This window comes from Maylandia zebra, linkage group LG1 (genome assembly GCF_041146795.1).
Source record: "Maylandia zebra isolate NMK-2024a linkage group LG1, Mzebra_GT3a, whole genome shotgun sequence".
Lineage (NCBI taxonomy): Eukaryota > Metazoa > Chordata > Actinopteri > Cichliformes > Cichlidae > Maylandia > Maylandia zebra.
Window position 1 is genome coordinate 31958708 of NC_135167.1, and position 27113 is coordinate 31985820.

At 41.4% G+C, this 27113-nt stretch overlaps 1 protein-coding gene, 2 long non-coding RNA genes and 1 pseudogene across 6 annotated transcripts in view; 2 read left to right on the forward strand and 2 right to left on the reverse strand.

The window, feature by feature from the left end:
* Positions 1 to 27113, forward strand: part of kcnq1.1 (potassium voltage-gated channel, KQT-like subfamily, member 1.1) — a 52315-nt gene that overhangs the window by 7228 nt on the left and 17974 nt on the right. For all 4 annotated transcript variants that reach the window (XM_076885067.1, XM_004558066.3, XM_023152586.3 and 1 more), the window contains exons 2-6: positions 3937 to 4027; positions 18453 to 18579; positions 19154 to 19232; positions 19696 to 19792; positions 25014 to 25154. In XM_076885067.1, coding sequence (XP_076741182.1) covers positions 3937 to 4027; positions 18453 to 18579; positions 19154 to 19232; positions 19696 to 19792; positions 25014 to 25154 — 535 coding nt within the window. The remainder of the gene's footprint in view (positions 1 to 3936; positions 4028 to 18452; positions 18580 to 19153; positions 19233 to 19695; positions 19793 to 25013; positions 25155 to 27113) is intronic.
* On the reverse strand, positions 340 to 2148 carry LOC143419021 (uncharacterized). The gene is made up of 2 exons (XR_013098991.1): positions 885 to 2148; positions 340 to 799 (listed from the first exon to the last, which is right to left on the reverse strand). It is a non-coding gene; the product is annotated as an uncharacterized LOC143419021 (long non-coding RNA).
* Positions 4652 to 4772, reverse strand: LOC111500575 (5S ribosomal RNA; annotated as a pseudogene).
* Positions 12072 to 15971, forward strand: LOC143419022 (uncharacterized). The gene is made up of 3 exons (XR_013098992.1): positions 12072 to 12381; positions 14320 to 14475; positions 14900 to 15971. It is a non-coding gene; the product is annotated as an uncharacterized LOC143419022 (long non-coding RNA).

The window sequence follows — 27113 nt, forward strand, 5'->3', positions numbered from 1 at the left end:
ATGTGCTTTGCATTCATATGGTTGTGTCACGGTCTGGGGGGCAGACCGTGGGGGATGTTGGAGAAAGGACCCAAACGCTGGACTTAATGAAATGAACAGTGGGTTTATTTACAGTGAGGTAAATGTACACCACACATTGAATCTCCAAAAGTGCTCCCTCGACTCCCGTGACGTGTCTTCTCCCAAGTGCTGGTATCCCGTGCTCTCTGCCCCTGTGCCTTCACACACCCCGTGTGTCTTGCAGTAGAGGTCTGCGCGGGAATGTTTTTTTAGTCCCGCTCCCGCCCGCTCCCGCAAGGTTTTGTACCGCACCCGACCGCTTCCGCTGTATATTCAGTCTTTGTTCACCCGCTGCCCGCTTAGAATAATTTTCTACCCGACCCGACCGTTCCCGCTAAATTTAGATCTGGTTTCCAAAATCTCACATTTAAATGGGGTACCACCAAAAAATAGAGATAACAGATAAAACTGCAGGTTGTGCAATGATTGTATTTATTTTTCTTAAACAAGATGCATTTATCTGTCAACATGCAACATTTATCTTTTAACATGGAAAACGTGTTGCAAAAATAAAATAAATAAAAACGAATACAGCATTGTGGCCTACTTGTTATTTTTATGTAAAATACAAACGTAACATTTTTCTGTCAACACAGTAGGGAAAGTGTCGCGAAAAAAAAAAAAAGTCACTTAAAATTGTAAACAAAAGAACAAAATAGTTGGCCACTGCGAAATTAAATGGTTGTTTAAACTATCAGTTTAACGAAAAAATGTCCCAATGTCGAATTCAAGGTCTCTCCTACAAAAGAAAATATGCATATATAAATACAACAATAAACGACATCTCAAAATTATAAACTATTAATCAAATGAACGAAACTTACTTAAAAAATCCAAATTATTTTAAATTTCCATGCAGGAAAAGAATGTCACTGACTGATGAGGGTTTCAGTACTGAACGTCTCTCCTCCAAAATCCGACCACAAAGGCTGAATGCTCTCTCGGAAGGTGCACTCGTTGCCGGGATGCAGAGGACAAATCTTGCAAGGTTGCTCAGGGCAGGGAACTGGGAACTGTTGGAATTCCACCACTGCAAAATGTTTTGTTGACTTGATAATTCAAGTTTCATGGTCCTGTACTCCTGAATCTGAACATCTAGTGATTTTGATCCACATGATTCTTCCTCTTCCTCCCAATCTGAAAATTTATGAAGAACAGTAGGCCTTTTGGCAGGTGTTGGTTCAACATCCTCATCATGTGCATGATCAAACTTTAAATCTTCGATCATCTCCTTGACTCCCTGTATCACATTCTGTCGCCCTCTTTCATCTAACATTCTCAGACCTCGCAGATTTGGTGTCAGAAAGGTTGCTATTTTATAAAGCATGTGAACAGAATGGGATGAAGTGCTGTCTGCTGACAGTAATTCTTTCAGCCGTGTTACACAGACGGTTGCAATTTCAGAGAGCAGAGGGTCTTTTGTGGCTGATGTACAGTGCTCAATTAATCGCACAGACCACGGAAGAACAAGTGAGGCACTGGGAGCTGTGTTATCAGTTTCCAAGTCGTCAGTTGCCTCTTTGAAGGGTTTTAGGAATGATACTAGTAACTTAAGAGTACTGATGCTAATGCGTCCGATCTTGTCATAATTATTGCTCTCAGTCAGCACAGATGCAATGTCTTCGTACTGTTCCAAGACAGAATTTAACATGTCAAAGTTAGAGTTCCATCGTGTCTCTATGGATTGTTTCAGTGACTTTTTAAGCTTGCCCTGCTGTCCTGAGTGTTTGAAATATGTAACCAACTTTTTAACATCAGTCAGAAGGCTAGCGATCTCTGGAGACTTTTCGATTATGGCAGTACCAAACGCACTGGAGAGAGTCACGTTTAGTATGTGCGCTGTGCAGTTTAGCCTCGTGTATTCTCGTAAGGCACTGATCATGTTGGCTCCACGATCTGTGACAAAAATAATCTTTTTGCCCATGTCTGTCGCATCAATGCCAAACACTCTGAGATTCTGCAGCAGGTGCCTTCGAATGTTTTCACCTGTCTTTGAGGTGCTTGGGTCAAAAGGGGCAGCAAAAAGCACTCTTGAATGTAGCTCAGATTGCTCATTAACGTAATGGATGGTTGCAGACAAAAAGGACGTTTTTCGATATGTTTCTGTCCATTTGTCTGCTGTAACAGCGCATCCAAACTTCGATATTGTTGCAGTGATTTCCTCCACAACATGTTTACGTAGACTCTGAGCCCTCATTTCAACATTTCTTGACACCGTTGTGGGGTGTGGTAGTATCTCACAGACATCGAATTTTCCTATTCTTGCTGCTGTGTCGACCAAATGTTGGGCCAGCTGTGTGAAGCCTTTTCCAGAGATGGTATCATACGGTCGAATGTCTTGGCAAACAAACTGAACACATTTGTCTCTGGTTTCTTTTTTAAACTTCTCTGGCACCAGCAAAGATTTAGTAAATGCCAGTTTTGTTTGCCCCTTTGTGATGGGACATGAGTGCCGCCTTAAACCTGAGGTTCCAGTCTTGTGACTGCAAAAGGGTAAAACTTTGAGGCATTTATCGCATTGTACAAAGGGTAATTTTTTTCCATTTGCGTCTATGACGCATGAAAAAGACTCCCATACATCAGACTTGCCTGATGTGGGTTTCCTTAAAGTAAACTGACCGTTGTCTAATCCCAGCTGAACGTCCTTCAAGGAAATTGCATCTTCAGTTTGCTCTGCCATGTTGGTAAAGCGCGCTCTGATGCAGGTGATGCGCGCACAGAGTCACAGACTGTGCAAGTAAAATGCACGTGCAAAAAGCACTGATCCATGCGCTCAGTGCATGTAACAGGCGTGAGCACTGGCTGTACCAGTGCTCAATTAGAATGAGGAAATCACAGATATGCTGTTCCGAAAAAATGTCGGGCACGCTATATTTTCAGACCGCCCGCTCCCGTTCAAATTACACCAGAGTTACCGACCGCTACCGCATTTTATTTGGAAATTTATTCCCGCGCCGCAAGAAATCTGGTCGGGTCCTGCGGCTCCCGCGGGACAGCCGCGGGAATGCAGACCTCTATCTTGCAGTCCTGTGTTCCACTCTCCTGAGGAAAAAACACAGACACAGCCGTTATGGCACCAACTCCAGCAGGCATACACTGACCAGCACTACAAACACTGACATGGAGTCTAACTCAACGATCCTGGGCCGGAGGAAGCTCCATCGCTCTGTTAAGTAGCTCCCCCGACGATCCTGATCAGAAGCAGGTGTGTGGTAAGCTAGGCGTGACCAGCAGCTGGCAGGGCCACACCCATCAGGCCTGCAGGTGGCTGTCCTTCATCCTCCAGCCTCACACACATACACACACCAGCATTGAACACAAGAACACAGTGCAGCAAACATACATCCAATACACTAATAACAATAAAGGTCCACACTGTTCACGAACCCCGAGTCCCCGGAACCGGGTCCGTGACAGGTTGAGTTCAAAAGGTTCCTACTATTTCCTCCAGAGGGCTGTCCTTGAATGTTTTCTCAGATTCAATCAAATACTTTTCATGGTAAAAATACAACATAATGCCATGCTGTCTGGAACCTTCTTTTTTTTTTGTAAGGTTGTTCAGAAGCTTAAACCCAAAGCAGACACCAAAGCTGACTGAATTTTTGCAGCTTAAATCAAAGTGTGAACTGCTGACATAAATATGAGGTGAGGTATTGAAAAATGGAGTGAGGATTTTGCAGTTACATGTCTTGACTGACAATTTATGCAAACTTTTGACTTAGGGAAAATAAAACTGATTGATAGTGAATATCCATTTGGCTAGTAGTATGCAATTGGATGTTATAAAAAATTATGGTGCTATGTATGAACTGTATTGTAAAACTTCATAAAACCTTTTAATCAAGATTAATGTATGTTCTCTTTCATTCTCTGCAGATTTCTGATAGTTTTGGCCTGTTTGATCCTCAGTGTTCTCTCTACCATTCAGCAGTACCAGGCCCTGGCGCATACAACACTCTTCTGGGTGGTGAGTGTTCAATTTTAAAATTAAGAAAAGGAACAACTGAGATTTTCTTAAAGAACATTGGTTTGTGCCTGGTTTGTTGTTATTTGGGTTTTTTCTTGTGTATAGAGCTTTACATAGCGTGGACAACAAATTTTACAATAGCTTTAATATTTCATCCACAAGGTACCCCTGTCCGATGCTGGAACCGCCTCAACTGTTTAGACAAACAGTGGCTTTACTCTGAGCTCCTCCAAAATGACCAAGCGTCTCACCCTATCTCCAAGCAATGGTCAAGACATCCGATTCTTGTATCTCAGATATTATTTTTTTGGTCATAGCTCACAGCTTATGCCCATAGGCAAGGATAGGAATGTTACCAAGTAGATGAGTTAAAGTATCTCTGTGTAGACTGTGTAGACATTAACATCTTTAAATATACCTTGTCATTATATAAAATTTTAGTGATACTGACAAGAAATTTTCATAATTACGTGACATTTTTTTATATTGTGTCTGTTTATGTAAAAGCAAAAAAGGTCCTTTAGTAGCCATTGTGATTATGACAATAGAGACAGACTGAGTCAGATACTGTATTCTGCAGGTGATTAGTTGTTTGCTGTTCTTTTCCCTTTTATCAGTTAATGTTTATTTCATCTAACGAGGTATTCCCAGGCAGTCTCCCATCCAAGTACTAACCAAGCCCAGCCCTGCTTAGCTTCCGAGATCAGACGAGGTCGGGCGTGCTCAGGGTGGTATAGCCGTAAGCTAACCATGGCCATTCCATGACCTTAGCTTAGAGTGAGGCCTATAAATAATGCAGCATTCTCATGCTGTAATCTCCTCTGAAGTGCTGAAGGCTCAGTTACCACCTTTTAATACATAATCAAACCAACCAGGACACAGTGACTGAAGATACCACGGGGGAAGAAAGAATTAATACTATGGATTCCAAAAAAAGATCTGTTTGCACATAATCATAAAGAAGGTGTTTGCTAGATGCTCAGTGACCCAGCGAGTACTAGAGGGACTACTCTCTCTAGAGGTACCAAAGTTTATGACATAAAAACAATCTGATTTTGTTCCTGATGGTCTGCTGTAAGCTTCAAGTAGGCATACAAGGAATAAAAAAGGAGTCACTGTGGAACAGGAGGTCCTGCTACCGTACCTCATGTTGTGCTATAATAACCACACACATCCACAGGTACAGTCACGGCCACAATTCACATTTCATTTGACAACAGAAATGAGTCATGGGGATCATAAGCAGGGGGCTACGAAACAGGTTTGCAATTATTTTATGAATATATTGATTGCTGTATTGAATTCACTGACAGTTTCCAAGGTCCTCGTGTCAAATCTGCTGTGCCGTATGACCAGACAAACTACCAAATACACGTCACAACAACACTTTCAAGCAATTACTGACAGTATCGGGATCTTCATGCTTGATGGTTGCAGTGATCCACGAAAGGTAGCAATGTGCAAGTACAAGATAAGGAAAAGAAGACAGTTCTAAAAAAATGTATGGATATATTTTTTAAGGTTGTAGACTTACTTGTTAGGCTGTAAAGATATGCAGGGTGCGTTTGCCAAGAAATGCTGAATCTAAACTGGTTTTGTGTATTTTTAATTATCCTGATCAGCAGTCTGTGACCCACTTGTTTCTGAAAGACGGAAGAAGTGTGACCGAGGTTTAAAAGAATACAAATCAAAAGCAAGATTCACCTCTTTTTCTCACAGCCTGTCCTCCCTTTTGAGTCTCCTCATCCGATCTTTTATATGACTTCTATCATCTGCTCGGCACCTTTGTTTTGTCTCTTTGTGTTGGCCTACGTAACACAAACAAGCCCAATTGGGATGCAGAAGGCTTCTGTTCTTTGCTAAACAGCTGTCTTTAAATCAGTTTTTAAAAATGATGATGGTGCAATTAACAGTGACCGAGTTACGATGTATATTTTGATTTTGTCTGTGCGATGTGATACGTGGATAAAGCACTGTCTAAATGTCAGTGTCACGGTTCAGCTGGTCGCTGATCAGCTGTTTCGCTCTCCCTCTAGTTCTCTTTCTCTCTCTCTCTCTCTCTCTCTCTCTCTCTCTCTCTCTCTCTCTCTCTCTCTCTCGCCAGGGCGGAACTCATTATGGGTCCACACCCTTGGCCTCCGGCGGAGGTATGGCAAGTGGAATGGGAAAACGGAACAGGAATTATGAAGACGAGAGTGAGCAACCCATGCAAATAGGACGCTCCAGATTAACGCCGGAAGAGCAACAACGGCGTTGGAGAGCTGGTGAATGCTTCTACTGCGGCCGTAAGGGCCATATGGCCGTTTACTGTCCTGACCAGCCAAAAGACCGCGCCCGCCAGTAGAGGGGAGAGTACGGGTGGGCGAAGTTTCCTGTTCACAATCTCCTCCTCGCTTGATGCTTGCGGCTAAACTAACGGTTCGTTCTGTTTCTCACCCACTCCACGCACTAATTGATTCAGGTGCAGAGCAGAATTTCATTGATGAGTCCCTCGCTCAAGAATTAAAACTAAACACTAAACCACTGCCACACTCACTCCAAGTTACCGCCCTCAGTGGGCAGCGTCTCCCGGATATCACCCGTATTACTGAGCCAATATCATTAACCCTCTCTGGTAATCATTCTGAGATGTTGCAGTTATTTGTGTTTAAGGCTAGTCACCACTAGTCTTAGGGTTCCCCTGGTTATGTCAACACAACCCAGTCCTGGATTGGAGGAAGTAAAGCATTCTAGGGTGGGGAGAGGAATGTCATATGTCTTGTCTAAAAGCCGCAACTCCACCCGCGAACCCTCAGAGTAACCCCCCACCATCAGAGTCACCCGATCTCTCATCTGTGCCCTCAGTCTATCACGATCTTAAGCAGGTTTTTTGTAAAGATAGAGCACGTTCTCATTCCCCTCACCGGCCGTACGACTGCGGAATTGATCTTCTCCCAGACGCCCCATTTCCTACCAGCCGATTATACAGTCTTTCACAGCCTGAACGGAACAGCATGGAAAAGTACATTAACGAGTCGCTCGCCGCAGGTCTGATTCGCCCGTCATCATCCCCTGTTGCGGCGGGGTTCTTTTTTGTTGCTAAGAAGGACAAGAGCTTACGGCTGTGCATAGATTATCGAGGCCTCAACAATATCACCACCAAAAACAAATACCCACTACCACTACTGATATCACCCTATGAACTGCTCCAAGGGGCCACAGTTTTTACAAAGCTGGATCTGCGTAACACGTACCATCTGGTTAGGATACAAGAGGGGGATGAATGGAAGATGGCTTGTAACACACACTTGGGCCATTTTGAGTACCTCGTTATGCCGTTTGGTCTAACCAATGCCCCAGCTGTGTTCCAGGCTTTTGTCAATGACGTGCTCCGAGACGTCCTTAACCACTTTGTGTTCATCTAACTTGACGACATTCTCATCTTTTCACGCTCCGTCTCTGAACATGAACGTCCGGCTGGTTTTGCAACGTCTTCTCAAGAACTGTCTCTTCATGAAAGGTGAGAAGTGTGAATTTCATGTGACCACCGTTTCATTCCTGGGCTACATCATTGAACAGGGTAATCTCAGGCCCGACCCAGCTAAGGTCCAAGCTGTCAATAATTGGCCCGTCCTGACAAACCGCAAGCAAATCCAAAGTTTCCTGGGTTTTGCTCATTTCTACAGACGATTCATCCGTGACTACAGTAAGCTTGCTCTCCCACTAACTCGTCTCACATCTCCCAAGGTTCCCTTCTGCTGGAAGGAGTCAGCACAAAGGGATTTCAGCCTCCTGAAGGCTCGTTTCTCCTCCACACCCATCCTGGTTCAACCTGACCTCGGCCTGCAGTTTGTCGTGGAGGTGGATGCCTCGGACACAGGGGTGGGGGCCATTCTATCCCAGCAACAGAAGGGTAAGCTCCATCCCTGTGCCTTCTACTCTCGCCGTCTCTCATCTACTGAACAAAATTATGACGTTGGGGACAGGGAACTGTTAGCCATTAAGCTCGCTCTAGAGGAATGGCGTCCCTGGCTGGAGGGCGCTGCCCAGCCGTTTGTAGTTTGGACAGACCATAAAAATTTGGAATATATCCGTTCAGCGAAGCGGCTTAATGCCCACCAGGCATTAAGCATTTCACAAGATTTCAGTTTACTATAACCTACAGGCCAGGTTCCCGCAACACCAAACCCGACGCTCTCTCTCGTCAATTCACTGCCTCTGAGGAGACTGCTCGAGACTCTCCCATCATTCCCCCCTCGTGTGTCATTGGGGCCCTGACGTAGGAGGTTGAACCAGCCATTAGGGGGGCCCAACGAACAGAACCAGACCCAGGAACTGGTCCTTCTGGACTACTCTTTGTGCCCTTCAAGAAGCCTGGAGAGGTGTTAATCAGCCAACCTCTGGTCTCCTTCAGCCCCTGCCTACGCCAAGCCGCCCCTGGTCCCACATCGCTGTCGATTTCGTCACGGGATTGCCACCTTCGTCAGGTAACTCTGTCATTCTATCATTGATTGTTTTTCTAAAGCAGCTCACTTTGTTGCCCTTCCCAAGCTTCCCACGGCCCTGGAAACCGCCCAGCTCCTGATGAACCACGTCTTCCGTCTCCATGGAATTCCGGTGGATATAATCTCAGACAGGGGTCCGCAATTCACGTCTCGTGTGTGGAAGGAGTTCTGTTCCTCCCTGGGAGCTCAGGTCAGTCTTTCCTCTGGCTTTCACCCGCAGACTAAGGGTCAAACAGAGCGAGCCAATCAGGAGCTTGAGGCAGCCCTCCGATGCGTGGCCTCCACCCATCAGACCACCTGGAGCAAGCAGCTCCTTTGGATTGAGTACGCCCACAATAGCCTCACCTCCTCGGCCACCAGAGTGTCCCCTTTTGAGGCGTCTCTGGGTTTCCACCACCTCTGTTTGCCGCTGTAGAGGGTGAGCATTTCGTACCTTCTGTCCAGCAGCACATCCAAAGGTGTTGGCGCGCTTGGAGGACCACACGGGCTGCCCTTCTCCGCACGGCTTAGCAGAACAAGTGCCTGGCGGACCGCCATGGGACCCCGGCACCAGTTTATGCACCCAGACAAAAGGTTTGGCTGTCGACCAGATTCATTCCGCTTAGAGCTGAGTCTAAGAAACTGTCTCCTATCTTTATTGGTCCCTTTGTGATTGACTCTCTGGTGAACCCGGTGTCGGTCCATCTTAAGCTGCCCTGAAACATGCGGATCCACAATGTTTTTCACGTCTCTCAAGTGAAGCCCTGTCTTTCCAGCCCCCTGTGCCCTCCTTCCAGGCCCGCCCGGGTCATCGATGGCCATCTGGCCTTCACCATCTCGCGCATCATAGATGTCAAGCGCAGGGGGCGTGGTTTGCAGTACCTTGTGGATTGGGAGGGCTACGGAATGGAGGAGCGGTCTTGGATCCCACGTGCGGCCCTTCTGGACAGGAACATGGTGCGGGCGTTCCATGACGCTCATCCTGAGAAGCCTGGGGGTCGCGGGGAGGCTCCCGTTGGGGGGGAGGGGGGTACTGTCACGGCCTGGAGGTTCAGCTGGTCGCTGATTCTCTCCCCCCAGGGCGGAACTCGTTATGGGTTCACCCCCTCGGAGGAGGAAACACCTGTGCCTCATCAGTGTGGATGGCATTTAAGCCAGGAAGCAACGGCTGTTCTTCGCTGGATCGTTGTGAGAATCGCGTCAGTGAAAGTCGAGCATCTAGCAAGTGTTTTTCCATGTAGTTGTGTGTTTGGGATCTAACGAGCATTTCTTTGTGTGCAGACCCTCTGGAGTGTTTTCCCTGGTGTCCCCTGAGTGACGAGTGTCCGAGTGGATTCATGTTTGGAGAGAGACAAGAGTATTCACCTGGATTTCCCCCGGAGCCCTGCCCCTCTCACCTTTTGTAGATAGCACTGCCTCACACCTTTTGTATATACACTCATTGGACATTGCTCATTAATAAATTCTCTTGTGTGCATCAATCCCTGGAGTCCAGTGCGTGAGTCCACCTTGTACACCGTGACAGTCAGAGTAAACAGATGTTTCATTTTGACCATTTTTTTGTTTTGAAACCCCAAATGTCAGTGTGTGCTGTTTAAAAAAAAAAAACCAATCTATTTCATTTATTGATGGCCCTGACCGCTGCATTACAAAAAAACAACAACAAAAAACATTTTAGGGACAGTTTTGCTCATACTATATAAGTGACTTTTCTACAAACAATTTCAGTGTGTCCCGCTGGCCTAAGAGGGCAAAAGCGCCTCCTCTAAAATCAATAGTAAATGAGATCAACTTAACCCCGAGACACCAGCAGCTGAGCACAGAGGAGCTGTCTGGGTGATGAGTGAGTCACTCAAGCTTGGATAAAAGAAAACCTAAAGAAAGGATAAAAAGGATTTTGAGGAGGACTGGAGCGTGCCACATGTGACAAGTTCACCTTGGCCTGAGGATAATGGGATAAAATAGTCATGGTGGGTCATGAGTCGGCACATCTCAAATCCTACAGGTTTATTTTCTGCTTCATATACAGGGCTGCTGTGTGTTCTTCTGTTTAAAAGTCAGACTTGTAATTTAAAAAAGAAACCAAAAAAGTCTGAAAGTCTTTTATTAATAAATACTATGGTATCATCAAATATACATGCATTTTATTGCAACCTGTTTTTCTGCCTTAGGTTCACCCTCTGGAGATATTTAATCTTCTTATTCTTCTCTTCTACACAGATAATGAATAATTAATATTTGCTGCTAAAATCTCAAACATTCATCTCTTCCATCCTGCATCCCTGAGGGACTGTTTTGTACTTTGTGCTTTCTAGTTTAGAGATTTGCTCTGACCCTGCTACTCTTTCATTCTTTCCTCCCCCACCACTGAAGCCTCTCCTTTGTCTTGTTTCTTTCTTCCTGTATGCTCAAGGTTAACAGAAACCTCTCTGTTCTTTAGTTGGAGATGGAGCTTTGGCTGGCACTGTGTAGTAGTGTTTTTGGCCAGATGCTTGGCGGTTTGCCCAAAGGATTCACATTCTCAAAAGAATTTGTTTATTTCTTTTTGGATCCAGAGCACCGTGACCTATTTAAAGTATAGCTGCATTGTTTTTGAGTGTGTCAAAGTGCAAAGGAATTCAGGCAATCTAAGCTGGCTGACCTGGAATTTCACTAATGGAGACCAGTAACTCATCCTTCAGTGTAGATTACTATTAAATAGATTTGGGGGGGGGGGTGGACACCAAAGGGTGGGATCTCAGCCTGGTTGGGGGGCTCCTTGGCCTCCCTCCTGCTGTGTGCCCAGCCCGGAGGCTGCAGTCTGTGACCGGCTCCCGGTGCAGACGGCTCTCTGTTATAATGTTTCCTCACTTGGCTCATGCGAGCCCAGCCCAATTTTTACTCTTTAAGTGTGCGCGTGTGTGTATGTGTGTGTGGGTGGGGGTGGGGGGATATATGTGTATTGAGAGTGTGGGGAGTGAGTTGGAGGGTGGGGTGGGCTGCTTTTAACTATGTAAAGCACTTTGTGCTACATTTTTTCTGTATGAAAAGTGCTTTATAAATAAAGATTGATTGATTGATTGATTGATATAGTGAGAGTCTAACATAAGGGAACGAGGCAGGAATGAGAATCAGTGATTTGTCTCGGTCAAAAGAAATCTTGCATTGAGGACTTCAGGGAAGGACCCTCAGCGTGGAGACAATGATTTCAGGAGGTGTTTTCGATTTGTTGTCACCCCCCCTTGTGGTTCTCATAATAAGACAAAAAGGATGGAAGAAGCAGAGTTGGGTGGGTTTGTAGGGCTTGTTCACCCCCCCCCCCATTTCCCCATTTTCCCTTCTGTAAATAGCTTCCTTGTCAAAATGTGCTGCATTGTTTTCTTCTAAATAAAAAACAGACAGCTGTGTTTAGGTTCGATTTCTGACCAAAGGACGCATCCTTAAGGTCTTGTAAACAAAAAACGATAAATTCCTAATCTTAACTAATAATTGTTTGCAAAATCATTTTTCTCTCTAAATTCCGAAAACCACATCGTCTTAGCTCACGTCTTATCTACTCTGTGACTGATGGCATGTTGTCACCTGTCAGTGAAATAGAGTAAAACCACTGTCAGTATTCTGTGCACACTGAAAAAAATGCAATAGGGTGGTTGTTGAATTTGCATAGAATTACTTCATATATCCAGCATGACTAATTTAAATTTCACATCTAAACATATTTTTGTCTTTTAATTTTCACATATTCTTTAAGAATATTCATTCTTTTAGAACAAATCATGTTGAAAAGAAACAAGTTAGTCGTGTTTTATCCTCAAGCTCCGCCCCCTGGAAAGGAAAAATCGGCTGCACTGTCCGCCATTTTTGTCTCTCGCTTTGGAAAATCTACTACCATCTGGAGTTTTACACTTGAAGGTAAATAAGATTTTAAAGCTAACACACCAGTGAGAAAGAGTGTAGACCCTTTATATATGTGGACTTTTACTGGGGTGTTGTTATTTTACAGGTATGTGGGCTGTTTATCGAAAACCATGAAAGGCTAATGTTAGGCTCCAGTTAGCTAATGGTAACCGAAATTATGCGATAAGCAAATTAGTAATTAACATATATAATGTGAGTTAATATTGTTTGTATATTCTTTCAGTCTAAATTAACAGACTATTACAAACTTGCATCGGTGTCTGTAGTAAGTGGTGGTACCTGCAGTGTCTTAACCATTAAACAAGCTAATGTAGGGCTGGGATATGACTAGTTTGTTGAAACATGTCTGCTGCCAATGTGACTGCTCACACACGGTAACATTACCAGCACATAGCCACAGCCGCTATAAACATGCTGAAAGGTCAATCTAGCTTCTGTAGTCAGCAGCTGGAAGACTCAACACAGACCCAAGATTCAGTGTAACGGTTATCTAAATGTTGTGTGTCCTGTTTGTAAGCCCAGAAAAAGAAAGTAAATAAAATGACGACCTTGAGCTTCAAGCTAATGTAAGCGTAATGCTATAGCATAAAGCGACTAATGCAATGATGACGTTGTTAAATTAGTAAAAATACAGTAAATATATCCAACATAAATCATTTATCTTTTTGGTCTAAACATAATCAAGTCTCACGCCTTTCACTTGTTTTAGAAGGATGTTCAGTCTTTTAAAACCAGTCATATCAAAATAACAGAAAATAGTTATGTTTTCTGTTGAAACTCCACCCCCCAGGGTGTGTTCTGCGAGGGAAAATTCACTGTGGCGGTCCGCCATTTTTTGTCTTCGCTTAGTTTACGTTTGGTGCTGAGCTTTACTTTGTCGCGGTAAACTGAAAACTACATGTTTGAGAGGAAACGAAGAGAACATCCATTAGATGGGGAAGTTTTTCTCATGAATTGCTGTTGAGCAACATAATGTAAAAAACAAGTCATTCCTTAAGTTAACTAACGATAATGCTAGCTTAAGCTGCGGGACAATATTATGTGCATTAGCTTTTTTTCAGTGTGTGCCCAGTCACATTCGCTTGTTTTTTCTCAGTGAATACAGACTAACAAACTCGTGTCCATTTAGTTAACTGGTTGTACCTAAAATGTTTTAGTTAAACAGTTAAATAAGCTAGTTTGCCATGGGGTGGGCTGTGTTGGGGGGGGGGGGGGGGGGGGTCTTCACTAAAGTCGGTTTATTTAGGGCATGACACCTATGCAGTACTCATTAGGAGAGGAAGTGCATGACGTGGGGCTTTATTTCATGTTCTGGGGCAGTGAATGTAATGTACTGATAACATGTTAAAGACACACAAAAACCCAACAAATTGTTTTAACTGATTTATAGAGAAACTGAGAGGAGGGCTTAAAGAGATAAAAATAATGACGATAGAAATATGTTAAATTTATTTTTTCTGTATCGATATATGGTGCTTATCCCTGCTGAAGGGCAGATTGGTGTTGCTTCAGAACAATTCTCTAGCGCTGTTACGTAGAGGTGTTACAGTTAAGGTTTTAATAACATTATTTTATTTACTAGTGAAGATTTGCATATGTTATCTCACATTCTGTAAGGTAAATTTTCTGGAGAAGTCAAATTAACTAATTTAACTAAGTATTAATGAAAGACCTTGATGTGTATATGACAATAATAGATGTAGTTTCTGGGTCATTTGGCAGAACTGCAAAATGGCCAGAAGGAGGCAACTGCTGTGGTTGCAAACAGGCTTTGGGTGGTATGGAAGTAAGGGCAACTATGGAACTGCTCAGCAACATGGGACCCATAGCTAATAAATAGTAATATGACAAAAAATAACAACTTTGTGTGGATGTAACCTTGTGAGATTTGAGATTTTGACAGCATTTTTATGTGACAACTTCTCTTTTTAGATAAATGCAGAGTTTAAGCGCATTACCACCATGCCACTGCAGTCCAGATTACTCTCGCAGATAGATGTGCTATCTGACAAACTAATAAAGGTCTTCAAAAGGCGAGGAGGACAAATAGGAAGAAGACTTCAGAACATTCTGGAGCCCACGGCCCAGGTAAGAAAAAAATTAATTTGTGTATACACTTTAGGGAAAATAATAATTTTAACAAAATGCTGCTTGTCACTCTATGCCAGGAGTATGTTGAAAATCACCTGGGATTTTCACAATTTACCATGGGTGCGTTTTTTTTTTCTTCTTTTACCTGCATTAGAACTATGTGTGGAGTTCATAGTTGAACACCTCTCTATGCTCTGACAGTATTCTGCTTCTTTGCATGGAGATTTCACTTCAGAAATGCATTACCTTTTTGAGCATTCTGAGGACTCAAATCACATGCTGTAATGAATCCATTTTTGTTCACCTAATGTGTTAATGTTAACATTTTTTGGAATAGTGACACAGATTAAAATAAGATTTGGTATAATGTTCTTTGACCAGTGTTCTGTTTAATTAAATTTTGGAATTCTGCATTTTCTAGGCCACAGATGAAGCCATTATCCAACGATCTAATAAGGAAACAACCATGGGAATTTACATCATAAAGTCAAGAGATGTCAATAGCAGCCCTGAGGACATCCGGATAGTCCTTGAAGGCCAGAGAGTCTGGCAGGATTTGGATAACTATACCCTAGCAGCTGCAATGCTGTTTGGACTAATGTACACTTTGAACCTCACCTACCCACTGGAAAAGTATACCTTCGAGGTATTATAGAAACTGGTTATGGAGCTCAAAAGGAACAGCCTTTCAAAGAAGGCCCAGGTTTTCAGGACCAGACTGTACGATTGAACAGTTTTCCAGTTATGATGTGGGAACAACATGTTTACCTCTTCGAATATGTACCATCCTTTCTTTTAAGCCAGCACTAGTAAAGTTGCAGTACATAGTGAAACTTATTTTTCTGGCACTTTTCAACTCGGGGCCTTTATTACTGCAGTTTTCACTTTTCAAGCCATGGCTCTTTTAAAAAAAAAATTAAAACTTTGAATGTCCATTTTTCTCAATGGAAATGGTGCCTTGCACCAATTTCACCAGTTTGCAATTTTTTTCCCAAGGTGCACCACTACAAACAGATTGCATCGTCTAGTATTAGTGATTGTGATGTTTAGTGATAGAAGCAAGCCAATACTAATCAGTTTAGGTCTCTTGGTTGTGTGCCTGTGGGTTATAATGTTATTTTAAGTCTCTTCTTTGTGTCATTTTAATAATTACACCCCTGTTGCCATATTACCTTATGGCTCTTACATTTAAAAAACTATTTTTTACATAAGCGCGATGTCATAAGGCCCCACAATGTTGAATTCAACTTACAGAAGATAACTTTGAGGAATGTTGTGGAATGTTTTTCAAGAGATGCATTGTACAAATATGACTCATGTATATTTTGGAAGCCTGAATTGAAAGTCCGTTGTTACAACTGTGTAGTATTTTCAAAAATACAGGTCATTGTTCAAAAATGTTTTGCTTATTTCTTTGATTGAAGACAAAGTGTACAGTACATACAGTAAGATCAGCCTTAATTTAGTTTTATTTATTGAACACTCAATTATATATTAGATTATATATTATATATTAGAAATTTGTTATAAAATAAAATAAGCTTACCATAAAATAATCTTGTCAATATAACATATAGTAGTCCAGTACAATTAACACAAAAAGTTCATGTCTGATAAACAAGTGGTTTCTACTGTATAAATATTTGACCGGAATGAAAAACATAACAACAACATAAAAAAGTCATGTTCATGTTACCAGAAAAATGTGTGCAGGTATAACATAAAAAACTAAGGTTAACCAAACATAGCTTAATTTCGTGCAACCGATTACAATAATTTTTTTACGTTTATCCCACTGATTATTTTTTTCAGTGCATCTATCAGCTGTCTATAACACTGTTGTCACGTGCAGACACAAGACACAAACACTAAAAAAAATTGCTCTGCAGTACCCGAGGTAAAGAAAACTTTTAACTCAAGCTCCACGATTCACACCAGAGCTTTTGATGTAGAAATCCTTGCTGCAAAATTAAATACTTTAACATTTTACATATTAGCTTCCAGGAACACACTTTAGCATATTAATAATCCAATTTTCATTTTACAAGGTTTACATTTTTAGCTCAAATAATGAAAACAGCTCCAAAAGCTCTGAGATTTCGCCCTTAAAACACAATTTGCTCATCCAAAAAAAAAGAAAAGGAAAAAAAAACTAAGGAAAGGTTAGTGATTTACTGTCAGACAGCTGCTATCCTGAGACGTGGAGTTTATTGTTGCCCCATCAGTGCCGTCCACATAGTCCGAGAACCGCTGGGTTACACAAGCAATGTAGCTTTTAATGATAAGTATATCTTAAATATGTTGATAGGCTGCTTTTAGGCTTTGCTAGCTTTAGACCAGATTAGTTCCTACAATAGATGGTAAAAAGTTACCATTGTTATACGCCCCACTGCTTTTTGCGCCACCATTTTGAAGCCTTTAAGTTTGCAACTTCCGTTTTAGCATCTTGATTTTTTTAAACTGGGTGAACCACATTTGACAAGGAAATGTGGCTAAGAGTAGCACTGGCTGCTAATTTGGTTAGCAAGGTGCATTGACAGGCTAATACTCAAAGATCTTAAAGAAATTTGGACTTACCTATCACATAAAGGTACTAGGACACTAAACAAGCATAACTTTAAGCCATAATACATTTTAAATGGGTTATTAAACTATAACTGCTTTGCTATTATCACAAAGAGGGAACTTAGCTTAAGAGAACGCAATAGTAAACATTTTTCTGACACAATGTGACAAGAGGCGCAGGTCTGACTGTGGGATAGGACTTCTAACTGAAAATTCCTTAGCCAGTGAGCCAGTGTCATACTATAGCTAATCACCATTTTAAAACATAGTATGACTGAGAGTTACAAAACAGACTGAACCTGTTATTCTGTAACACCCATAATCACTGACTGAGAACATCAGCTCAACAGGAAAGTGTATACAGTAGTGCGGTCAGAAAGCTGTTTTCAGTTAGTGTTCAGATACAGTATGACTTTAAGGCATTTTCACATTGGCTATTTTTCTAGCTCTGAAACTGTGTCAATGCTTGGATTTAATTATTTGGGGCAAGCTGCAAATTATATTCACGAAACTTTCACATTGGCTAATTAGTCAGTATAACCTAAGAAACTGTCACTGGGCTACCAGCTGCTATGAGTTTTCTCTCCTCTACACTGTCATTGTAGACAACTAAGCTAGGCTAACAAGCTGCTGGCTGTAGCTTCACTGTACAGAAAAATGAGTGGAACTTCAGATAAAATCAAGTATCTTTTCTAGAATGTTTAAGTTTTTGTTCTATTAAAAGAAAAATATCAAAATGGATAGTTTGCCTTCCTCTTTAAAACCACCTTAATCCTTGGGTAACATTTGCATGTGAGCAGCTAATGTAGCTTCAAGCTGCCACAATCAGCAGTAATGGGTGGGCTACAGAGGTCTTATAACCTACTTTTTTTCTCACTGTACACCTCCAGATTTTCATCAAATCCCAGCTGATGCTGACTCAAGTACTCAAGTCACTCTGAAATATATCAGATCTTATACGACTCTCTCCGGAGATAGAAAGACTTTATGTAACATTGCTCACATATATATTCTTCAAGATTTAATAACTTGGATGCGTAAAATAATCAAAATCCAGTTTCAAAATCAACTAAATAGAGATAAAGATTATTGAACCACCTGTCAGAAAGCACACATACCTTATTTTATCGGGTACATTAAATTATTTTAACAGCTGACTCAAATCAATGATGTGATACAAATAGGAAGTAGCAAATGGAGTATGCACAGAATGAAAATGAATATTTGACAAATTGGAAGTGTTATCAGGTTTATCTTGGTCATTAATAAAATTTTATCCATATTATTTGTAACACAAACATTGTTTTAGTCAAAGCAGCTGTTCAGCCGTTTTTGGACCGAACATCCTGCAGCAGCATCTGATGTTTGTTTTTTTCTGCCTCCCTCCCTCTCCCTCATTTGTCTGACAGGAGATTGTCCTTGTGGTGTTCTTCGGTGTGGAATATTTTGTCCGCCTTTGGTCAGCAGGCTGCCGCAGTAAATATGTTGGCATCTGGGGCCGACTACGCTTTGCCAGGAAGCCAATATCTGTTATAGGTAGCAACACAACCCCCGTGCGCACACACACACACACACACACACACACACACACACACACACACACACACACACACACACACATATCTTTACACATGCATGCTGACAGACGTATCACTCCCCACCCACGCACAAAATTTAAACAATATCTGTAATATACCCTGAGCTTTATCCCAAAATGAGATATTTAAGACAAATTCAGCATGAAATTAAAACTGTCACTGCAATATTTCTTCCACCTTCAGCTTGTTATTCTTAAATTTGATGCCTCCAGGTGTTTTTTTTTAATATGTTGCAACGAAAATTAGTATTAATAATGTTTGTAACCCGTCTAAGCTAAATTGATTAATAGAATCATTCTGAAATGAAAACTGATGATAATTTCCTAAAATAACACTTTCTGTACTTTCTTCTTTGACCCCCACCGTCCCAGCCCACCCCCATATGGAGAACAACACTTCTTCATTTCTTGTTGTATTAACATCATAATCATGAGTGTAAAATTATTCACATTATATACGTTATTGGTTATGGCATATGTAGGCTTAAGACCCCTCATTCTCTATTAATGCAGATCTGATTGTAGTTGTTGCTTCGATAATTGTGCTGTCAGTGGGCTCCAAAGGCCAGGTCTTTGCAACCTCTGCTGTAAGGTAAGAGACTGTGTCTAGTATGTACAAGCAGAAACTTTGTGGCCATAAGTATGAAGATGCTTTCTGTACCTCTGGCCTCGATAACATAACTATGTGCCCCTGCACAAAGCCAGATCCATAATGAATGATTTCATCAGTTTGGGGTGAAAGTTTGTAGCCATGACTGTAAGAACGCACTACACCTCTGGGATTAATCGCTGAACTGCAAGCCAGGCCTATTGCTCACTGCTCTGCAAGGGAGAAAATTAGACGAGTTTGCTCTAACATTTGTAAACGTCGAAAGTCTTTACATAGGAATGGAGACCATTTATGATATATGTGATAAAGATGCACACATGCTTTAGGTATCCAAATATTTCTAGCCTTATTGTGTGTACATGAATATTAACATTCAATTGCTGTGCAGAATAATATCTGCATATAAACACTTTCTCTTTTCCTTTTCCTTTTTTTAATTGACCAGAGGGATTCGCTTTCTGCAAATCCTGCGTATGCTCCACGTTGACCGACAGGGAGGAACGTGGCGTCTCCTGGGCTCAGTTGTCTTCATCCATCGGCAGGTACACAATCACTCCTTTAAAGGCTTCAAATTAGATTTTACGTCCAGAACTATTACCACCACCAGAGCTTCGGAGCATTATTAGTTATCTGCCAGCTTTCTGTCAGGGGATTATGCCAAGGATAGTCTGTCCTCTTCATGTTTTATTTTTCCTTTCTATGCGGTATAAAGAGAAGGTCCTCACATGGGAATACCTCATACAGTTAAATGAGTATTCAGCCGAGAACCACAACAAAAGCGCCACTGCGTAATAGCTTGGGTTTTTGGGATATAGGCTCATCTGCTGGAGAGGGCCATGTCTTTCTCTAGGGTATCATTCAGCTGAGACACAGAGGTGGACATGATTAGCCCCAGTGGTCACAGTAGTTGTCCTTAGTGTCAGTATAAAAAGAGAGAGTGATGAGCAGGGGATCAAGGATGTTACTCATCCAGTACCACCTACCATGCTTTCTTGTATTGGCCTTGGCTGATTTTGCTTGCAGCTGAAGCTGGTTATCATCAGCCACTGACCTCTGCTATGAATGTCAGCACAGGGACATATTGGGGCATTTTCAAATCTGATTTCTGACTGGCTGTAGAAAGCACTTTAGCTTGAAGGTAAAAAAAAAATGGTGAAGTTTGGAATGTACTTGTTATTGAAGGAGATTGCAGTATCTATCACAGCTGATATGGCTAGGGGATGAGTTCTTGTTAATCTGCTAAGTTCTGTTTCCTTAGAAACCTCCTTTGTGTTGCATGCTGTGCTCCTAATTAACCGATTGTTTTAAAAGGTCATATTCACCTTCTCATGGTTAGCTCAGCTAAATTACTATTGAATAAAAACAAATATACACACAAATATACCATCTGCAGTGAAAACTTCAACCCAAGAGTGTTGTGCTGCATCTGACTAATTTTGAGGAAGTAACATTTCTTACAAAGCAAGAAAAGGTTAACAGAGATAATGAACATAGTTTATGCAGTCCATCTACAGTTACTTAGGGGGACTGAGACAATGGGATAGTTTGTTTGTTTGTTTTCAAATGTATGCAATCAAGATGTTATTGTTTTTGGTTTATTTCAAGGGTTTAACAAAAGTGTTGCATTAACCTTCTAGCAATTAAAGTCAAGTATACAGAATTATATATATTTCTAAACAGTTCCTAACAGACAAGCAGTTTCATGGTCAAGTCAGGATATTTTCCTGATTATTCTATGGCAAATTATGCAGATGAAAGATCTGGACTTGATTTCAAGTGATGAAATCAGCTGTCCACTGGAACATTCAGAGATCCTTTTTTTTTTTTTTTTTTTTTGGAGGCTTTTGCTATTTTATTTTTTAATAAACAACCTATATGAACACAAATAAACCAAAATAAACAAATAATCAAAAATAAACAAACGGGTGAACCATCTAGTGTGTGTATATATATATATATATATATATATATATATATATATATATATATATATATATATATATAAATAACCACACACACACGTACATACACATACCTACATACATATGTATTTGCCTATACACATACATACTGACATATACATATATACACATAACAGTTCAAAAATATGGCATACATAATTACAGAGATTCAAACAAAATCGGGTCTCCTTGACAAAATGTAATGTTTCCATTTATCCCAAATATCACTAAATATGTCATATTGGAGTCTATTAATGAAGGTAATTCTTTCCATTTTAAACATCCCATAAACAATCTCATACCAGTCATTTATTGATGGAATTTTCACACTAAGCCATTTCTTGGTAATAGTCTTACGGGCAGCCAGACTCAGAATACCATACAACAGCTTGGACATTTTATCTACATTCACTGAGTATAAATATCCAAACAAAAGTTCATCCCAATTAAAAGGAAGTTGCATACTAAAAATAATCTGTAACTCAGAATGAATCGATACCCAAAAAGTGATGATCAATGGGCAAGACCAAAACAAGGAAGTGTTTTATTTCTTGGGCCCCACAGTTTCTCCAGCAGCTAGAGTGATTAGAATAATGTTTACTTTGTGCAGGAGTAATAAAAAAGGAACATTCAGAGATCCAAGGATCAAAAGTGGTGCATTCTTTAAAAGAATGAATGCATCGGCCAGCTCAGCAATAACAAAGTGCCAGGACGACAACGGAAGACGACTAAAGTAGACGATCACAGTATTCTTTCCACCTTCACAACATCTGGCCAAAATGCCTTCATGACTGCACATTTTTATATCAAAAGTTTCTAACAAAGTGCAAACCGCTGGTTGCAATCCAAAAAAGGAAAGTCAGATTAGACTTCTAAAGGAAATTGACAAGATCTGGGGAAAAATAAATCCTTGGACAGATGAAACTAAGATTAACTGGTATCAGAATGATGGCAAGAGAAACAAAATGAGAAATAAGTGAACAGCTCAGAAGCTTATTACAAATCTGAAAGATATCACATCATCTGTCAAACATGGGTGAAGGTAATATTGCACAGGCATGTGTGGCTGTCAGTGGAACCAAGTCAGTGTTTATCAATGATGTAACTGGTGAAAGAAGCGCTTGCAAATGTTCTCTACTCAGCTAAATCCTGCAAATTGATTGTATGGCACGTGAGACTACAAATAGACAACAACCCAAAGAAAGCTGCAAAACTTTCTCAAGACAAAGAAATTCAACTGACAGGTGAGTCACCTGATCTCGACCGAACACAGCATGCTTTTCACTTACTGAAGGCAAAACTGAAAGCAGAGAGATCCACAAACAAATAGGAACTGAAGACTGCTGCAGTAAAGGCCCGACAGGGCATCTCAAGGGAGGAAACAGCATTTAGTGATGTTCATGGGTTTTAGACTTCAAGCCGTCATTCAAAGGATTTTCATCCGTGTACTGAAAACAATCACGAGATTTAAAATTACCCATGTTCATTTGACCAATTAGTTTTGAGCCCTGAAAATAGAAAACTGTGTATAAAAATGACAGTAATTTCTAAACAGTTAATGCAAATGTTTTGTTATGCCCCCTGAACTAAAGCTGAAAGACTGCACTTGAATCCCATCTTGATTGTTTGATTTAAAGTCCAGTGTGATGGTGTTCAGAGGGAAAACTACAAAAAAATGTGTCACTGTGGACCTAACTATAAATCGTGGCTTTCTTTGTCTTTCTTAATCCTTTTAATCATCTTGTAACTCCCCCACCCCCCAAATTTGCATAGAATACACCTACAGCACGCAAAACCATGTGGGACTTATTTCAGGTTTTCTCAATTTTCCAAACCCTGCTAGCTGAGAGTGACAAGCCTTCACTGATGTAGACCATTTAAGGGTTTCACTGCCCAATTCCACTCACACACTGGCTGGGCTGTTCCTAAATAGACTCTGAAAGGAGAGGATGAGTGTGAGACTGACTCTAGGAGAGGCCTGGCTAAATTCAGTCCTGATTGCAGGCATCAGAAGTCATCATGTGTAACATAGAGGGAGCTGTTCCATGAGAACCACACTCATCACATCCATGCTTTATTTTTGTTTCACCTCGCACTGCAGCCACTGTTGGTATAGTTCTCATATCTTCTGCTAAGGCTCTACACAACTCCAACAGCCGTGAGGGAAATACATTGTGTACTCTCACAACAGCCAGTGCAGTAGGGGTCAAGTTGCCATCAACCAGCTGGTCTCTGGTGTATTGTATATAATATATGTTCCTTTGTGAGTTTCTTGGTGTTATACAGAGCAGGAATATTTTGCTCCGCTAGACTCTCGCATAAACGCATGAAAGTGCAGCCCCCTCTGTGTTAACAGCTGGAGTTTTTAAAGTCAATGGAGTTTCATTCACTCCAATCAGTATCCAATCCTTGTGTTATAACGGCATTTACATACACACACAGTGGCATTCTAGTGCCTGTGGCTCTAAACACAATTTGCACAGTTGCTCCTGGCTGATACTGGCAGATGGGAGGCACACATCTCGTGAATGTGTTTGCCAGGTCACAGTGACAGCAACACATCTACTAAACCTCAGGTAGCAGCTCAAGGAAAATGTACCTGAATGCGTTAAAAGCTGTTATTTCCAAGAATCAAGTTGCTAGCAGTACGGATGACTTGAAGGTGTTATAGAGGCTCTGTCAGGTGTTTACTAGCAAAGGTCTGATGCCCAGAAACATTCCCAAAAACAATGTGTGATGAAATGAGGAAATGCAGGTGCAAATGTGGACTACTGGGAGATTGTAAGCACCGTTTGTTTAGAGCAATGTAAGGCTAGGATGCTTACATCTGCTGCTGCTTCTCTGTGTCGCAATCTCAGAGTGACAGTTTTGGGCTGAGACACGAATAAAATTTTCACTTATCAGGTAGCGCTCTGGCACTTTGAGTAGTTAAACCCAGTTTAAAATCACGTAGTAGGTGAGTGCACTTAGAGAGCTTTTTCACAAAGCAGTAGTCTAATTACACTCAGACAGGATGAGAGCCCCAAACCCAAGTAGACCTCCTGAGCAAAGTGTAGACAGTTGCTTATTGAATCTGCAACACGATGCTTTATATATATGATAAATACACTGGAAGACATCAGACGTCTGGGTTTCAAAGTAATTTATGATGATTTACCGCACATCTGAATTCAATCAACACCCCTGCGGTGATTACTGATTATTACTGAATTTACTTTCAGTTTAAACTCATTAGCACTTATGGCCCCTTTAAAACTCAAGACATTTTAGTGTTTGCTCCGGCCAAGAATACCATGAGCATTTTAATGGCTTTTCACTTGATCAAAAAAAAAAAAAAAAAACCACTTATTCTGAATAGAGTCGCACAGTTTTGGTTGAGATAGAGCGTCATAATCAAATTTCAGATGGCAGTTTTCAAATAAGATCCCATCCAATAGATGTTCGATTGAAAGAACTGGTGCCGAAAATTAGCGGCAAAATGACAGGTTGCATGATTAAGAACAGCTTTGCATTCACTTTTGGTTATTGAATGACACAAGCCCGCACAGGCAGCAAAATGCTCCAATGGAAAAGTTTAATCATCATATTTACCCGGCACTCTTACATGAATATTCACATCCATATGTCATGTTATTAGCAAACACAGCCACATCGAGCTACAGGCAGCTGACTGGTAAGCTAGCTGATGCATTTTGCCAGAAAGTATACATAAATTCACACCTCATATTACTTAATATTTTCTCTAACATGGTCACATGTCCGAGTTTGAAATATGTAATGTCTTTGTGCATGTGTATTTCAGGAGCTGATCACAACCTTATACATTGGCTTTTTGAGCCTGATCTTCTCGTCGTACTTTGTCTACCTGGCAGAGAAAGATGCTGTTGACAGCAGTGGCACCACTGGTTTTGGGAACTATGCTGATGCCCTGTGGTGGGGAGTGGTAAGCATTTGTATTACTTATAGTGTATGGCCATAAATCATTGTACACACATTTTTGGGACTCCTGGGACAAAAAGGGAAATGATAATGTCAATTGAAAAAATGAACTGTGAAAGCATATATATGGAGAGAGAGAGAGACTGGCGAGCAGTCATGTTGAAACAGGAAGGGGCCATCCCGTTCCCACAAATTTGTTAACAGTTGGAGCTAAGGGGCTGAGCCCAACTCTTAAAAAACAAAACCTACTTGAGCCAAGCGCACAGACTCATCACTCCAGAGAACACATCTGCACTGCTCTAGGTTCCAGTGGTGGTGTGCTTTACATCGCTGCATCCGACACTTAGAAGCTAAGGCTCAGACTAAGGCATGGATGCAGCTGCTCAGCCATGGAAACCCATTCCATGAAGCTCCCTCTACGCTCCGTTCTTGAGCTAAACGAAGTCCACATGAAGTTTAGAAGGTCTGTAGTAACTGCCTGCAGAAAGTTGGTGACCTCTATGCACTATGCGCGTTCACTGACCTCGCTCTGTGATTTTACGTGGCCTACCACTTTGTGGCTCAGTTGCTGTTGTTGTTGACTGTAGTAGCAAGGAATTTTCATGACTATGACTATTACAGTACCATCCTGAAAATCACTGAGCTCCTGAGTGCGACCCACTCGCTCACAAATGTTTGTAAAAGAAGTCTGTATGTCTTGCTGCTTGATTTTATACACCTGTGGCCGTGCAAGTGATTGGAACACCTAGATTCAATAATTTAGATGGGTGAGTGAATACTTTTGGCAATATAGTGTATGACACACAAAAAAAGGAAAATTATAATAGTCTCTTTGTTGAGTCTTGGGATTTGGCAAGCAGTTATGATGGTTGAAGAAAGTCTCCAGAAAATGAAAGTAAGTTATTGAAATGTTCTCTAAAATGACAGAAACATGAGCAGAGTTTGCCTGGGGCTCTGAGGAAAATTCTGCTAAGGGGGCCCTCCTAATTTACCCATAAGCCATGCACGCTGTGTGAGATTGCCACACAGTCCCACCTGTCAGCACAGTGCAAACAATTTGCTCAATCTGTTCATCTACAATTGAGTATACTTATACAGAAAAGTATGAGATAAACAAACACGATTTTTTTCACACAGTATATTCTTTACAATCTCAAGATGACACATGAGAATGAAATGCTGCACGAATGACTTTTTGTTTTGTTGTTTTTGTTATCATTTCATATGCACAGCTAAGGAGAATTTATATTCTAATACTGAATCAATTGTAATTGTCAGTCACTGGCTTTGCAAAGAGTTTCCTTTTTTACATGATCACTGTCGAGTTCAGGGTGCTTTTGTGGAGTGCAATCATACTCCTACATTGTATTTTCTGGACTGGCCCTTGCAGAGGCTGCTGCTGTAAAGCATATGTTTCATTTCACGAATGTGCATACGAAGCCATATGGTCACATATGAACACATGTGAAGTGTGAATTGCAGTTTCTAAGCCTTGTCACTTTAGTCAGCCACAAAGACAAAGAACCCAGCCATGGAAATGGTTAACAAGCAACACACAGACATACCAAGAGATGCTCTGTCCAGCTATGTTAGTAAGACAGACAGGCTAGAGGGATTTGCACTACAAGCAAGCACATCAACTTAATGTTAAGGTTATTTGCTGACATTTTTCTTTCTTTCTTTCTTTTTGGAGAAAAACTGGAGAAGCTATGTTATGGAATATTTCAAGCGCTCTTGGGGGCCCTCTGCTGTCCATGGAGCCCTAAGCAAACACTCAGTGTGCTTGTGACCTGATTCAAGCCAGCTCTGTGTGTGCATGTGTGTGTGTGGGGGGGGGGGGGGGGGGGAGACCTACCAGATTCACCTGTGAATAAGTATCTTTTCGCTGATCTGTGTTATGAGTTATCCCAGTTTTAATCATGTTTGGGATTGTGGTATAAAACATAACCAGAGTGTTCACATC